At 46.4% G+C, this 15,776-nt stretch overlaps 1 protein-coding gene across 1 annotated transcript in view; it reads left to right on the forward strand.

Moving 5' to 3' along the window:
* Positions 1–10,708: 10,708 nt before the first annotated feature.
* Positions 10,709–15,776, forward strand: part of LOC135912069 (homeobox protein Nkx-6.2-like) — a 195,800-nt gene continuing 190,732 nt past the window's right edge. Inside the window, exon 1 of the mRNA XM_065444447.1 lies at positions 10,709–11,044. Coding sequence (XP_065300519.1) covers positions 10,735–11,044 — 310 coding nt within the window. The 5' untranslated portion in view covers positions 10,709–10,734. The remainder of the gene's footprint in view (positions 11,045–15,776) is intronic.

The following is a 15,776-nucleotide window of genomic DNA, read 5'->3' on the forward strand; positions in this document are numbered from 1 at the left end:
TGCTCGCACCGCATCGAAAGAGTGGGCGCGCAGCTGTATTTCTTGCCAGAGACTTGGGGCGCTATAACGTAAAACTATTCCAAACTTTTCTATTCCAATTCTGCTATAAGCCCTCCGCGATTGGTCAAAAAAATTTTTCGACCACCCTCCACTTCACCTGTCTGTCACGCGACGTTACAAAAACCGCAATACCTCCCCATCTGATATGATGTGTGCACACTGATTATGCATGATTTGACAGAAAAAAGAAAAACAGTTATTTCTGATTCGACCCCTTTTCGCCATTAGCCCTCGGCTATTGGTGAAAAGTTTTCGGGCTGCACCCACTTCACCTGCCTGTTACGCGACGTCACAAAACCGCACGAACTCACCGCGTCAAAGTGACGTGTACGCGATAAAGATGCATTAATATGCCGAACAAAACTGAATTTTTTTCGGAATAGCCGCAGGCTGCCCCGTTCCGAAAGGAATAAAAGATAGCTGCCGCCGATCGCTGAGACGCTGGCTACTCGCACCTGCCGGAGAGCATGGGTGTATTTGCGTATAATAAAACTTCTTGCGTGACCGTGTAACGTTTTCAAGCACTTTCGGCACGTTTACTACCTCATTCTGCCAACTCTTCTTTGCTGAGGGTCAATTTTAGCGTCATTCTTAAGCTTCCGTTGCATGCCGCCGCGATTTTCGACCAGCCACCACAAGCTAAGTAAGGGAAAGCCGACCAATCGCAGACGCCAGCACCACCCTCTTCATCCGGTTATCGGTTTTCAGTGCAGTGGCTCGGCCCCATCGAATCCCTCTCCACTTGAGCGTTCTCCTCGCTTCTTGTGAGCCAATTAGATACAACAAGCCGCTCAGTGTAGGCAATGTTATTCGTTTTTCAAGCAAACAAAAGGGACGTCCTATGAACGAGGAGAGCGTTTGATTGGTCTGTTCAGACAACCCTATGGGTGACCGCCCGGTGCTTGCGTCGGTGGTTACGCAAATTTGACGTCAGGAAATTGGAATAGAAACATATTGGAATAGTTTTACGTTATAGGGCCCTTGCTTCCGACCAAAGCCAAATTAAATTGACCGTTTATTTTTCATGAAAGTGTATACGTGCTGCAAAAACAGGTTCGTGTCAAAAAATAAAAGCGAAATAAATAGACCGGGAAGCGACTAACGTCTAGAGAAGAGGCAAAACCGATCGATTCAAGAAAATAAATATACCACTTCTAAATGAGCCGAATCAGCATTCAGGATGTCAGCACGAAAGAAAGAAAGAAAGAAAGAAAGAAAGAAAGAAAGAAAGAAAGAAAGAAAGAAAGAAAGAAAGAAAGAAAGAAGGAAACCCATCAGATTTCAGTGTGCCCTTATCGTCTATGAATTCGTAAGCTCCGTTGAACACCAGCCTGGAGGACGTGTTCGAATAGCTTTCCTTTTGCAGCTACGCAGTATACACTGTGTCCGTTTTATCCCATCTTTAGTGGCTTTCTTGATGACCGACGCCAGAATTCCACAGCAAACATCCGTTATCCTTGCCTCGAACTAATCTGACGTCCATCTCGATCATGCAAGCACGATATGTCACATAACCCCAAAGAAAGAAATCAAACGGAGAGAGGTCAGGTGACCTAGCCGGCCAATTTACAGGCCCATGCCTTCCAATCTATTGCACATGAATAGTCGCATCCAGCTAGTTTCGAGCTCGGCTGCTACTATGTGCGGGTGCCCAATCTTGCTGATACCACGGAAGTGGAAGACGTGACCGCAGGACTTCACTGAGAAACTCATAGAATACTCCTTCAAGGATTTCGTTCACGTAACGCTGTCCAGTCAGTGTGTGATCGAAGAAGATGGGAACGATTGTAGCACCGGCGTAAATTCCGAACCACACATTGAGCATCCACTGGTACTGTTGCCGATCGCGCTTTACCCAGTGTAGATTGGAGTCCCTCCAATAGTGTGCATTATGCAAATATACCTAGGCGTTTTTAAAAGAATTGGCTTCATCTGTGCACATGATGTTGCTCAAAAAGTACGGTGACTCATCGGCTTTTGTGAGGACCCAATTCGAGAAATCTAGACGATTCTACAGGTCCCTATCTTCCAAGCATTGGTGCTGGTTAAGGTGGTACGGGTAAAAGGCCGAGTCATTAAGAATCCTCCAAACTGATTAGAAATTGATACCTGGGCGACCACGTCCCGCACCCTAGCATGAGGGTTTCAGGCCATAAATGCTAGAGCATTCATGCGTAGGCTAAGACTCAAAGATGGACTCCTCCGTCGCTGTTTTTTGAAGTTTCCGGTTTTCATAATTTCTGATGATAGTCGATGCGTTTGGTCTACCGCCATACTTCCATGACTGATATATATATTTGTGGCCTTCCTCTTGTTGCCATTCGCAGATCCCAAGGGAAGGATCATGTTTATCTTCTTCTCATAGAGAAATACATGGCGACTGGGATTAAACAAAACGCACCTTTAAACCTTTGCACTGACGTTGTCAATTCGATTTTGGGGTGATATATTTTGTGCCAAAAAAAAAAGTCCGTGCACATTATTTACGCTAAGACAACAGCTATTATAGCTTGTTTCCAACTAACACCAAACGCGACGTGTTACTTCGGCCAGGGCGCGGCAGATAAGGCACCAGCTCGATCACGATATTTTCCTTTATTTCCTTTATTTCGTTCTGGATAACTCAGAGGGAGCCTGTTCGAGGCCGCTGCTTTATGATACGGGTGGGAGCGCCGTCACGTGGTGCTTCCCATATTACGAGGGGTTTATTTATCAGTCGGGAAAAAATTAGTGCGCAATTAGTACGTCGCTGAAAATACCGCAGTTAGATGTCCCTTAGCTGTGCCTCCAAAGGCCTCATTGACAATATTATAATTAGGATAGTACATCTCGAGTTAGACAATTACAATTACCTAATTAAATCTTAATAACGAAAAAATTACAGACAGCTACTTCACTGTACTGTAAACGATATGCACTAGCTTTTCTTCGAGTAAAGCATTGCTGTTTTTTTAAGTCTTGGTGCGTAATAGTTAATTGGGACACCTTGTATATATTTATCACCTTTGCATGCTACTGACGATGACATGCTACTGAGCGTGCGCAGGCCTCATGATGCTACGCGCTCAGAGCAGGTGAATAATCTTAAGGTACTACCATAAATCGCACCGAGATTGCTTACTTCAGCAAGCCTAGTCGACACTGCACGATCCACAGAACAAGGTAAGATTAATTTAGAATGAGCCCGTTTAGTTCGCACCGTTGAGAGAATGATAGGTTGAACTGCAGAGCGCGGCAGTCCTAAATACTGTGCGCCTCCTTAAATATTTAGATTTCGTCAGCTTAAAGGATAAACGAAGACTTCTTGATTGCTGAGGAAACGTCAAAGACGAAAATTAAGAAGAGAAGACGACCTAACACAGGAACTTCGGGTAGACCACTAGATATAGTATAGACAAAAGAAGGTTTATCATTGACGCTCACGAAGCAGGGCCTATCGATGAGGTAGCTGCGTGGCAGAGCTACAAAAGCAACTTCCAACACCATAGTACGCGAGCTTCTAGATTGTCATAACAATAAATGACACTTGTACGTGTAGTTTCACTCAACGGGAGTAGTATGCCACCTAGGCCTATTGCGAAGTAAGCTTCTCCTGTTTGAAAGGCATTATTTCTTCCCTGTTGCGCATGTAACATACCTTTCCTTCTTGATTTATTTCGACCTATTTAAGGCACCTTCACGTCATTCTCTCATATCTAAATTTATTATTTTACTTGGGTTCTTTTGAACAATGCGGAACAGAATTTATATTAATCGGAGAGCTCACTTCCGTGCATAAATTTATCTCCTTTCGAAATCATCCTCAAACCATCACCGATGTCCCATCGGCACTGCTGTACGTATAAGGAATTGGCTCCCGGTGTGCCTTCGCTGGCTTCCCCTCTTTGCGCCCATACAGAGAGGCAGAATAAGTTGTCTGCATATCCCGTATCTACTTTGCTTCACGACGCCATTTAACTTGTTTTATGGTCAGCGAAATGGCACCCCCCAAAAATATACAATAAAAAAGAAAGGCCGTTAAATTGTGACCACCGGTGAGGTCGCGTCTCGCAAGAGGTTTAGTAGTTATCGCGACGGAGCGACGGAGTACGCTCCACCGTTGCACACGTACGTATGGACGATGCGACTGTGAATCACCGAGACGTGCCCGGCAACCGAAAGAGGCAGCGAATTGGCTGAGTCTTGGAAGCGCGGGCCACCAAAACGATGGTGCGCAATGCTAATGAGCGCGCGCGCACGTGGGAAGGTTGCTGCTCTCTCCCTTCCGAGAACTCGAGCGCCTGGCGCGCTGCTCCGAACCCCGTAGCGGCGGCAGCGGGCAGAGCTTTTTTTTCCCGCCCAGCACTGCGTGGCCGTTTCGAGTTCTTTGCTTTCTCGCTGCGAAATCAGCTGGCGCAGCCTTTACGTGCAGTAAGGCCGCGCGACGTTACTCGCAAACCAAGAGCCGCTGGAGCTTGGTTAAACTGCTTGTAGCAACGCTTTTTTTTTCTTGTTCTTTTTTTTTGCTGATGCGACACAATATAGATATTACATTAAAAATTAATATTCTGCGGTTTTACGTGCCGAAACCACGACATTATGAGGCACGCCGTAGTGGGGGTATTAATTTTGACCACCTGGGGTTCTTTAAAGCGAGCCCAATGCACGGTGCACGAACGTTTCTCCATATTGCCCCCATCAAATTGCAGCGGACACCGCCGCCGGGCTTCGAACCCGTGACCTCGTGCTCAGCAGCCCAACGCCACATCCTCTAAGCCGCCGTGGCGGGTAATATAGATAGCCTATGGTACTGCGCAACATTTAATACCGGCGCCTAATTTCACCAAAAGTGGTTCAGTTAGTTTTCTTTTCTTTAGAAACGTTTGCTATTATGCAAATTGTTTGAAAGGCTATCATTAGTTATTATGGTTCACTGACATTTAGACATGTATGAACACAACACTCAGGGAAAGAGAATCAGGCTAGCAATTGTTTCCTGGAATGAAAATCACATCCACTTGCTCGAAGAGAAAAAAAAAAAAAAGAGAAGTGAAACGAAGAGTAAAGCATGTCACATTGCATCAAATCGCACAAGGTGTATGACGGTGAGCAAAACGAGAACAAAGTGAAAGCAGGAGCCAACGTTTCGACAAGTGGACTTGTCTTCTTCAAGGCGACATATGCTTTCCTGGCCACAGTATATATAGCAGTATATAGCATAGCACTATAGACGAGAGTCGAGCACCGTAGTTGAGAAAAATTCTAGTACAGCTTTGAGAATTGTATATCGAGTTCAAGCACGACCTTTCGCAGGTAAGAAATCAACGAAAGAGGGCTTAAAAACGAAAAGCAAGCGTGCAACCTTTCGTTTTACGCGGATGCACTTTCAGGCGGATACAGGACGCAGACTGCAGTGGTTCTGCACGATATGATGCATATTATACCAATTGGAACGTCAGTGAACAGGAAGCACTCGTTATGGGAAGAATATTAGTAACGATCGACACATATCCATATCCTACGTACTTACAATAAGGATCGGCACATTTGCTCAGCGAGCACAATTGTTTGTATAACGCCTGATCCCAGATGAAGACGTAAAGGAGTCATTCTCCGCTGCTTTTCAAGTCCGTCTGCGTATGGCGCATTATGTGGACGCAGCAGGACGTAACGGGTAGGCCGAAGCTATGCACGCCAAAGTAAATAGGCGCTGCATTTTTACATAAGAAAAATTATTTCTTGCGCAACCTCGCAGAATCCAACTTTGCCTTATGGTGTTTTATTTATGATGCACACTGCAGTTGTTATAACTTGACACGAGCGGATAGAGAAAGAAACTCGTGCATATTTAGCCGAAATCTGCGCCATATTCCGCAACCAAATGCGAAGTAGTTATATCCGCTGAGAGCTTTTTCAAGTGACGTTTCATATGAAGTGCACTCGATGGCTGTTAGGCAGATAAGCTACCTTCTTCTGTAAGTGTCACCACTGTAAGCATGCTGTAAAAGCTATCAGGGTGCGCATTATTAGATTTTAACATGAAAGCGCTTTGTGCCGGGCCTCACCCAAAGTCGGGCCGGTGTATACATGCTCGTCACGCAACCACAGGCCTCGCGTGCTTCCTATATCTGTCATTGCTTCGATCTTTGAGCGAAAGTGTAATTAACAAAATACTGAACATTTATGGGCTTCTACTTGAGAATGCGCAACCAAGCTGCCACTGGCTCTTAGAATACACGTTTCACTTTCGTGTGATGACCAATTCCTTTGAAAGAAGGACAACTATATTTTTTTATTAGTCTGTCGCGAATTTCTCGACAATGCATATCCTTGCATTACTCGATGAGGCAAGCATTTACTACTACATTTTATTTATGCGTAATGCAGCTTTGAATAGTCTGAATAGAATAAGGGTTTGGCGGCGCATCATAAATATTTTACGCAATTTTGTTTTAGGAACTGCTATTCAACCGAAAGCATATAAAAAAGGAATGAAGGTTGTGTTTAAAATGCTTAAACAAGACATTTAGCCCACCTTACTTGAAAACCTGATGGTAACAGCAGCAAAAGAGAACTGTCAGTGTAAAAGAATGCATACATTCTGGGTGCGCCTATTCCCAAAGGCCTCTGCAGATGAGCGGAGTCACATAAAATGCGTTGAGTCCAGCTCTATAGTACTGAAGCCATTATCCAGGGAATAAACTGTGGTGTCGTCAGAGTTTCCACACCCGTACAGCTGGATCTGCGAGGAACAGGCTTGCTTCATTTGCGCATCGAAGATGTCATTCATTTTCCTTGCACTACAGAGCGTACAAGCCCAAGCACTTCGAACATGTCTTGGCCTCCCGAGATGTTCTTCGACACAGCTACAACGACTGTCTTTGAACAGGAGCATCCGATCACCACTCATATCGTCGGTGAGACGCAAAGAGCGCACATTCGACATCTTTTACGGCTACCATGCCACCATTTAGCCGATTTGCCTGCGCGAAGACCACAGGCTACATTCTGTGGTATTGTGACGAGACACCATGAATCGATACCCTCTGGCTTCGAGCCTATAAAACGCCAAACATCGGCATTGTGGTGTCTCCGGCAAATTCACGTGTGCCACTCAGAAGCCAGACTTGTCACCGCTAGCCCTGAAGCAGTTGTCTCTGCTTCTCCTCAACGAGTCTTATTTTGACCGCACACACATGTACACGGACGGCTCCACCAATTCCAATAGCTCTACCGAAGCAGTGGTTGTTCCACCGGACGCCGTATTTTTGCAATTTAAATAGCCTCAAAATACCACGTCGCAGCAGAACTTGCGGCTCTTCAAGGTGCACTTAATTACGTGCTCCAGCAGCCACAATATCGTTGGGACATTTTCTGCGATTCGAAAGGAGACCTACAAACTCTGCAGTTTACCCTACGTCATGAGTTACATTAGCATCTAGTGTGCGAAATGAGGCACGACCATCACCACTCGCTCGAGAAAGGACGCGACATCGTATTTCAATGGTTGCTGAGTCACTGCAGAATTATCGGCAACGACAGCGCAGATGAAGCTGCTCGCTCGGCTCATCAAAAACATCAGCGGGTCCCTATACTCCTCTCAAGAACGGATGCTGCGCGGCAACTTCAATCACTTACTCGCCACATCACACTTCTACAATGGAATTCACCGGTTTTGACCAACTCACGCTTGCACACTCACGAACCTAACTTGCAACGTCGCCTGCCTCCTGGACTCTCCCGCCGCGAAACCACTTTACTGTGTCGTGTGTGGTTGGGCGTCGCATTTATAAATTCCTATTCATTCCTGATAAGAATGACCAACAGCGCGGCGTACAATTTGTGCGGGTGCGATGAGACTCAAAAGCACCTCCTGTGTCATTGCCCATCCTTTGAGGCTCATCAACGTACCCTGAATGCTAAACTCAGCCTATTGGATAATAGAGTGCTCTCGGAGGTAAAGATTCTCGGACCATGGCCATGTATTCTAGCATGCGAAAGGACACAAAAGCCCTTCTGAACTTCTTGAAACCTACTGGACTGGACAAGCGCTTGTGGCAGTGGACCTTCCTCTGCGACCGACTGTGTGAATGACTGACCCTTAATTATTTTTCTTCTCTCTCAGTTTTATCTATTCCCCTTCCCCTCCCCAAGTGTAGGGTAGCCAACCGGGCACGTCCTTGGTTAACCACCCTGCCTTTCCCTTTTCGTTTCTCTCTCTCTCTCTCTCTCTCTCTGTCTCTCTCGTGCATTTTCGATGCTTTCATATTTTTTGTAGATTTTTCAGGATCCAAACGAAAATTTCGTTTCATGACGAGTTATGTTTGCGACTGGCATGGTGTATCATATATAATATACGGAGATTTAAACTCAGTAAATTTACGACCACGCCGTTATATTTTTTTTCCTGTAAAATGAGGTTCGTTTGATGTTTCCGTCCGGAATGAAGACTGGTATATTTTTTTGTAATGAAAATAAGAAAAGTCGTCTATTAAGAGGTTTAGTGATGTGTTTTCCTCGTGAATTAGTATGCCGCTTTAACGGATCCGCAGGAGTATTTCGCAGTTACGAATCATCACTAGATTTCGCGTCAGTGCGCCAACAGTATAGCTTACAAATAGTATAGCTTACATGGAAGCTTACATATAGCTTACAAGTATAGCTTACATGGAAAACATAGGCAGGCAACCACCGAAAGGCAAGAAAAACGCAGACGTGATGAAACGTTGAGCGCTCTATACATACAAAAGATTGTACAAGGCGTCTATAACGTCACTTACGAAACTCTGTCGATGAGGAAATGAAATAATAAAGGAACTGTATTAGCATGATTCGAATGGCAGTGCCCTGAACTACCACCGAAAGGCAAGAAAAACGCAGACGTGATGAAACGTTGAGCGCTCTATACATACAAAAGATCGTACAAGACGTCTATAACGTCACTTACGAAACTATGTCGATGAGGAAATGAAATCATAAAGGAACTGTATTAGCATGATTCGAATGGCAGTGCCCTGAACTCTTCGGAGCGAGACTTGCATCTGCAGTGACTGAGATTTTCGTTCATAATAACTCCTTATCGCTGGCCTACCACCTTCAAGAAAAATATGTTCGGTATCATGATTGGTCGCCTCCTGTTCTTTATAAGCACTCCGAGCTGCTTTGTGAACGCTGGGGCGGTGTGTCTGTGCCCGAGTAACGTCACGAAGGGGGAAATTGGTGCTTCGAACAAGAAGAGAGAGAGTATTTATTTGAAAGAAGGCAGAGATGTCGGCCTCAGCTAACGCGCTCTAGCCTGTTACTCTGTACAGGGGGAGGGGGAACGGGGACATAAGGGTGTGATGAGGGATGATGATGACATAGAAAGAAAGACGAACAAGAAGACATTTAGAGATTCATCGTGACAGAAATTTGAGAAGCGTACTGCGGAGGCAAAAAAAAAACGGGGCCAGGAAAACCTCGATCAATTCTGCTGAAAAATAACTAAACAACTTCATTACAACGCGCACAACATTGTCTTTGTCCGCCAAAGGATTGCCTGCTCTGGTCACAAAAATAAATGCACAGACACCACAACTCTGAGAATTTGCATGAGGCCTCAAACCTTGCGCACACTGCTGAACATTAAATGTGCACAATATATAGCGCAGCGGTTAACGTGTCCCGCGGCTCACATTGCTACAGATGCACGAATTATATCCCTAGGAGTCGACGGCGGGCAAAGTCTTGTTTTTCTTTGTCATATTGCGATAGTGAAAATACAAGGTGAGGAGTTGGCTTGGTGATGATGTCACGATAACGACGATGATGGGATAACGGAAAGAGCGGAAGAACGCCGAGAGCTCCGAGTATTTGACTAACTTTGAAGTTTGAAATAACTCCGACGCAGGCACTATAAGACGCACCGTCCAAGTCTGAGAATTGAAGCTATCAGAAACGGTTTCAATGAACTGACGTTGAAAAGAGCACCATTAAACAAGAAAAACGAAAGCGCAAGTTTAACTTTTCCTTTTCGCCCATTTGGCGGCGCGTTACGTTTCACAGGTGAGAGCGCGTGTATTGCGGGTAAGCGACGGACTACTCCAAGCGCCGCCACTTCCCGGAATGCTCTCGGCGTTGACGGCACCACCCTTGAGAGCGGCTGAGACCAGCCAGGTGCCGTGGGCGCAATCAATTTGTTCGCCGACGCGTGGCTTGCGCCTGATCGTCGCGGCCAAGGAGGCAACATTCATTATGAGCCGCTTTGCTGCTGCCCGTGCCGGCAATTGGGCAGTGCGCGCCTAATGGCCGCGCGGATGAAGGACGCAGCGGCGTCGCCACCGCGGCCGGCTTATCGGGCGCGCAGTGAACCTGGCGAGAGCGCTTCCCGCAGCGAGCTAATTACTGCGGCTCGATTCCTGCGCGTTTCCTCGGCGGCGGCCGCGTGCGCGGGCGGTCGTGGGGGGCTCGCTTTATCGACGGAATACAGGGAGCAGCAAATCCCGACCAAGCACTTTGTCGCTTCCTAACTGGCGCCGGCGTGCGTGCGTGCGGCCAGTTCTCCATTATCCACCATCATTGCAGGAAGAGGGGGGGAAAGGCGGGAGGAGGAAGGGAGAGGGGACGTGCGCATGCGCGACCCGCCTCGCGCGTGCCGCCGTCCGCCGCCGCAGCCAGAGAGAGCCGCAGCGCGCGGGCCGCAGGCGGCACAGCAGCATGGAGAGCGGCGCGGCGGCCTCCTCCTACCCGCTGCACAGCTGGCACCCGCACGTGTACGCCCAGCCGCCCAAGAGTCCCACGCCGCACTCGATCGCGCACATCCTGGGAATACGCGACGACACCCGGAACAACGACCAGCCACTCAACCTGTCGTGTCCGGGACGCACGACTCAGCCGTCGTCGCCCGGCCTGGCCGCCTCGCCGAGGGCCTCGTCGACGCACGACGCCAAGACGGCCCCGTCGCCGCTGCCCGCGCTCGGGACCCCCAGCCTGCCGCACGCCGACGCCCAGCTGGCGCTGCCCAAAGGTGAGTCCGCGTCGCTGGGTCGCGGATGCCGCGCGCAGCACGCAGCCGAGGCGTACAGCCCGGCTGCCTGCCGGGCCGCTCCGACACGTGCTCGCGCGCGCGCCCACAACAGGTGCCCGGCGGCCCGCCCACCGCGCGCGCGTCTGGTGGCCGCACGCCCCCACCACCTCCTCCCCGCTGGCACAACAGCGCGGCTTCGGCCCGTTGTTCCATTGGCTCATCCAGAATGTGGCACGGTCTTGCATTGACTCTATGAAAACACTATACCGTCCGGACAAAAACGCTGTCATCATTGGCTTCAAATTTGCTGGCATTTTAAAATTCGTTGAGACTTTGCCTGCTGGCCAGAACCAATGGTTAATTGATTCAGTTAGATAAAATTTAATTTTCGGTTTTGTCTCCCGTGTGGTTTTTCTTATTCGTGTTTAGTGATGTGTAGGACAGAGAATGGAACTAGTTATGATCGTCAGAGGACTCGGAGAAAAATGAGAGCATCCTTAGCAGTATTTCTTATCGCATGGTTCATAGCACACTTCCAGGCGTCGACAACAGGTGACATATATTTTCTGCTACTATTAATGTAATTTTTCAGGAGCCCCAAAGTGGGGTAGGGGGGAGAGGAAATTAAATGGTAACGCGCAATTATATAGTAAGCGCATCTTGTGACGAAAGCTTAGCCAAATTCAGGCACAGGAACATAAATCGCCTTCGTCTCGATGAACTTCAAACTGTACTATTTTATGGTCGTTTAATATTTAGCTATATTTAACTTCATCAATGACGTGAAGTGGCCGGAATGTTAAGATTAGAAAGTGTGAGCACTACCTAGAACTTAACGTGAAGTACGAGCGACCCCAGTAATTGAAGAAGTGGCAGTTCGAGTGAGTTAGTGCCAGGGTATCGAACCGGAGCGGAACCGAAAACCGAAAAAAGACGTTCATTTTGCTAGATCCGGAGCTAAACCGAACCGTTACGATTTTTTTCCGCTCCGGAGCGAAACCGAAAGGATAAATTAACGGTTTTCGATTGAGGCTGACCACCTTCTCTGGAGCTTTTCATACATGCATAGCCTGCACTTGTGGCTCAACTATGCTATACATATCCTCTCTCTCTCTCTCTCTCTCTATATATATATATATATATATATATATATATATATATATATATATATACACACACATATATATATATATATATATATATATATATATATATATATATATATATATATATATACTTTCCCGTGATTTTAAAAGTTGCAGCGCCGCTAATCTAGCTTTCAGCGTATTGCGTCGGGGGGCAGTCAAGGAGTACTGAAGCGACAATATTTGCATCGCATCCGACGCACGGACTCGCCAGACTGCGATGCGTGCAATGTACCTGAGACAGCGGAGCACATATAATTTTTGCTTGTCCCCAGTATGACCGTGAACGGCAGGCATTGATCTCGTTGTTAGCGCCAGTTAACCGTTCAGTGATGAAGTGTTACTGATCCACTGACAGGATATAAAATTCAAGCGAGCCATCAACGCTCTCTTAGAATATTTAGCTAACACATACCTAGTGAACGCACACCTAATTCGAACCCGAACGTGTTTTTAATTGCATTCTGCTGTCTGTCCTCATCATTACTCCTCAGTTCCCTATTTTTCTCATCCTCCCTTTCCACTTGAGCAATGTAACAGGCTGCAGGACTTTCTATATGTCCTCAATATATTCTATTCTCGCTGTATTTCAATAACGCTTCACTTTATGCAGATTCCAGCATTGTTGCTGGATCTGCATCACTTTTTGTAACTACGTTAGGCCTGAAGAACAAACAACAGGAGTAATCTTTCAGGCCACTTTAGCAGCAGCGCAAAGTTCTAACAAATAAATATGTGCTGTCTTCCTGTAATTATATTGTTATGCAAATTAAATTGAACCGGTTTGAACCGTTACTTTTTTTTCGCTCCGGAGTTGAACCAGAAGGGAACCGTTTTCGGTGAACCGAAATGATAACCGAACAAAAAAAGTTTCGGTTCGGCGCTCTCGGTGGTGCCTATAATTTTATGGTGAACCGGCGCAAACAAGACGAAAGTGACAAATACTGAACATCAGACTGGTCTTTATTTCGCTCTAGAACTCGGCTTATAGTCGAATTAGTTCGATGTATGCACAAGCCGAGCACAACCAAAAAACAAGTACTTGCAGTGGGTTCGTGAAAATAGCGTGAAGAAGAGTTAATCTGTGTTGTTAGCATTTCAGTGGAACTATTGCGAGTGCCAACCAGAATTTAAATAAACAAGCCTATTCGGGATGTAAGAGCACCGAAGAAACTACTCCGAAGTCACGGAAGTTCCCCAAACCAACAGGCTGCATGATGGTTCATAAGCATGTATTCGCCTGTTCTTGCTCGAAAAAAGAACTCTCGTGTGTGTATTACGTGTTAATGCATATCTTAATGGATTTGCGTGTTAATGCAAATTCATATTAAATGCGGCGTTTCGCGTTCTTTTCGTTATTTCTTGTGCTGAGTCCAACTTTTCTCGGCTGCTTTTTTTTTTTTCGCATCAAGCGCACCAAGAAAACAAGCGGCAACATGTTTCTGGCGTGATTTCTTAATGTCAAGTTTTCTTTTCTTGTTTGTTCCTGTTTTGTTCGTTCTTCCTCAGGTTGGCGGCGGTATCTCGAACTAATCCCATTATGAGTTGTGTTCAACGCATGTCCCTGTCTATTTGACTTGTTGACGCGGGTTCACTACCTAAGTCTAAAGGCTGCATACTAAATACAACATCTTAATGACTGACGGTTCAGTGAGGAAAAAAAAATGTATAATCGCATTCACCAGTAGCCGTATATTATTTCAAGGTATAGAAAGAAGAAAGAACAGGCCAACTTTAGTTGCTTGTTCTTTTAAGCAGGTAGCAAGATTAATCAATTTTAGAAACATCAACGTTCACACAATTCACTAGAAAACAGTCATTGCTGTAGCCGTCATCCTCCTTTACCGACGTTCCGACTGGTTGGGAGTCAGGTAACCGGAGCAGCCCGTTTCCATTTCTACGCTCTGAGCCTGCGGTTTGTGCCCCCACATCGAACCTGGCCTCCGAGAAAGATGTCCAACTTGTGACATCGATCAAGAAGCCACGCAGCATTGGCATCTTATAACAGCTATTGTCTTGCGGGGAATGAAATTAGCTCACTACTTAATATATTTATATATACATAAGAACCTGCCGTAAGTGTTTGAATACACCCTAGCCAGGTACCAATGAGGTTGTACGTATATGGGGGCGTCTTCGCCGTAATAGTAGGTATGGGTAAATGTATGGGGGCAAGGAAATACCTCCTTCTGTCGGTTCCTGTCGGCAACCTTCGGGGATTATAGCTGGTCGTATTAGCACGAACGGCCTTCTGATTTGTCTGTTATGTAAAATCATCTTTTAAACTGTCGTATGGGATAGTTGAAAAGGTTTTCTGCCATTAAGAATGATTGAACATCTGTGCTTATTCCAATCTGCCATATTAAACATTAAGTTAACTTCGTTTTCCGCATTGCCTCGCGCTTACTTGTTTGTAGAGTCAATTCATTGCGTTCTTACGCGTATTCGTGTAGCATGCCCGGTATCCGACTTGTGCAGTGAATGATCACGAGATCCGCGAAGTTCTGCAGAAATTTGAAAAGCTACTATAAATGATGAAATACAGTGCATCCGCATCATATGGCATTCAATTCGTTCTGATCAAATGGTAAATTGGTTGTAGATCGCACTGCACAAAACAGGGAATTGCAGCAGCTAGTGTTTATGTCGCCTCTAATCGTTTAATACAGAACGGAATGGCTACGTCATTTTAAAAATTCGTTGGCAATTTCTTTCGTTCGCTCAGCCGATAAACATACTTGGCGGATTCATACATGAGCACAAGTTGTAATCATAATCCCCCCCCCCCTTTTTTTTTGCTTTTTCAGGTTACATTCCCGGCAAAGGATATGTTACTTTTTCATTCGCGTCGCTTCGAAACGTAGCTGCTTGCTGAAGTTTCCATCGATTTCCTTGTGCCCTTCCGCTTTGTAACTGTGTGTGCGCCTTTCCGTCGTGTCAACAGAATATGACTCTTAGGGCCTGGATTACTTCCGGCCTCCGACTCGGTTCCGGTTTCTGCGTAGCAACACAGTATGCCTCATCTATTTCTGACGCACGGGCTTCTCATTCTATGCGCGACAGCTTACTCCTTTGTGTATCCCATTACCGGCATGCGCCAAATGCATATTAGATCTAACGCTTTTCTTGACGCGAACGCGTGGAGGAAAAGTTCGCCGCGACCTTCATTTGTAAATGGCCCTCGAGCAGGTGACTGTTCGCATTTAGCCAATCTTAGAAGTGTTGAGTCGAATTCTGGGGTTTTACGTGCCACTATACGGCGTGCCTCTCATTATGAGGCATGCCGTAGTGCCGGACTACGGATTAATTTTTGCCACCCGGGGAATACTTAACGTGCCCCCAATGCACGGGACACGGACGTTTCTGCATTTCGCCCCCATCGAAATGCGGCCGCATCCCGCGACCTCCTGCGTAACACCATAGCCGCTAAGCGCGGCGGGTCCTTAAAAAGTGTTAGCACTGCAGGAAGTTTGACGGAAGTTTGACGCAGATATCTGTGTGTGTGTGTGTGTGTGTGTGTGTGTGTGTGTGTGTGTGTGTGTGTGTGTGTGAAGGATAAGAAAGAAAGCCGAAGAAAGAAAACTCAG

This window comes from Dermacentor albipictus, chromosome 1 (assembly GCF_038994185.2).
Source record: "Dermacentor albipictus isolate Rhodes 1998 colony chromosome 1, USDA_Dalb.pri_finalv2, whole genome shotgun sequence".
Lineage (NCBI taxonomy): Eukaryota > Metazoa > Arthropoda > Arachnida > Ixodida > Ixodidae > Dermacentor > Dermacentor albipictus.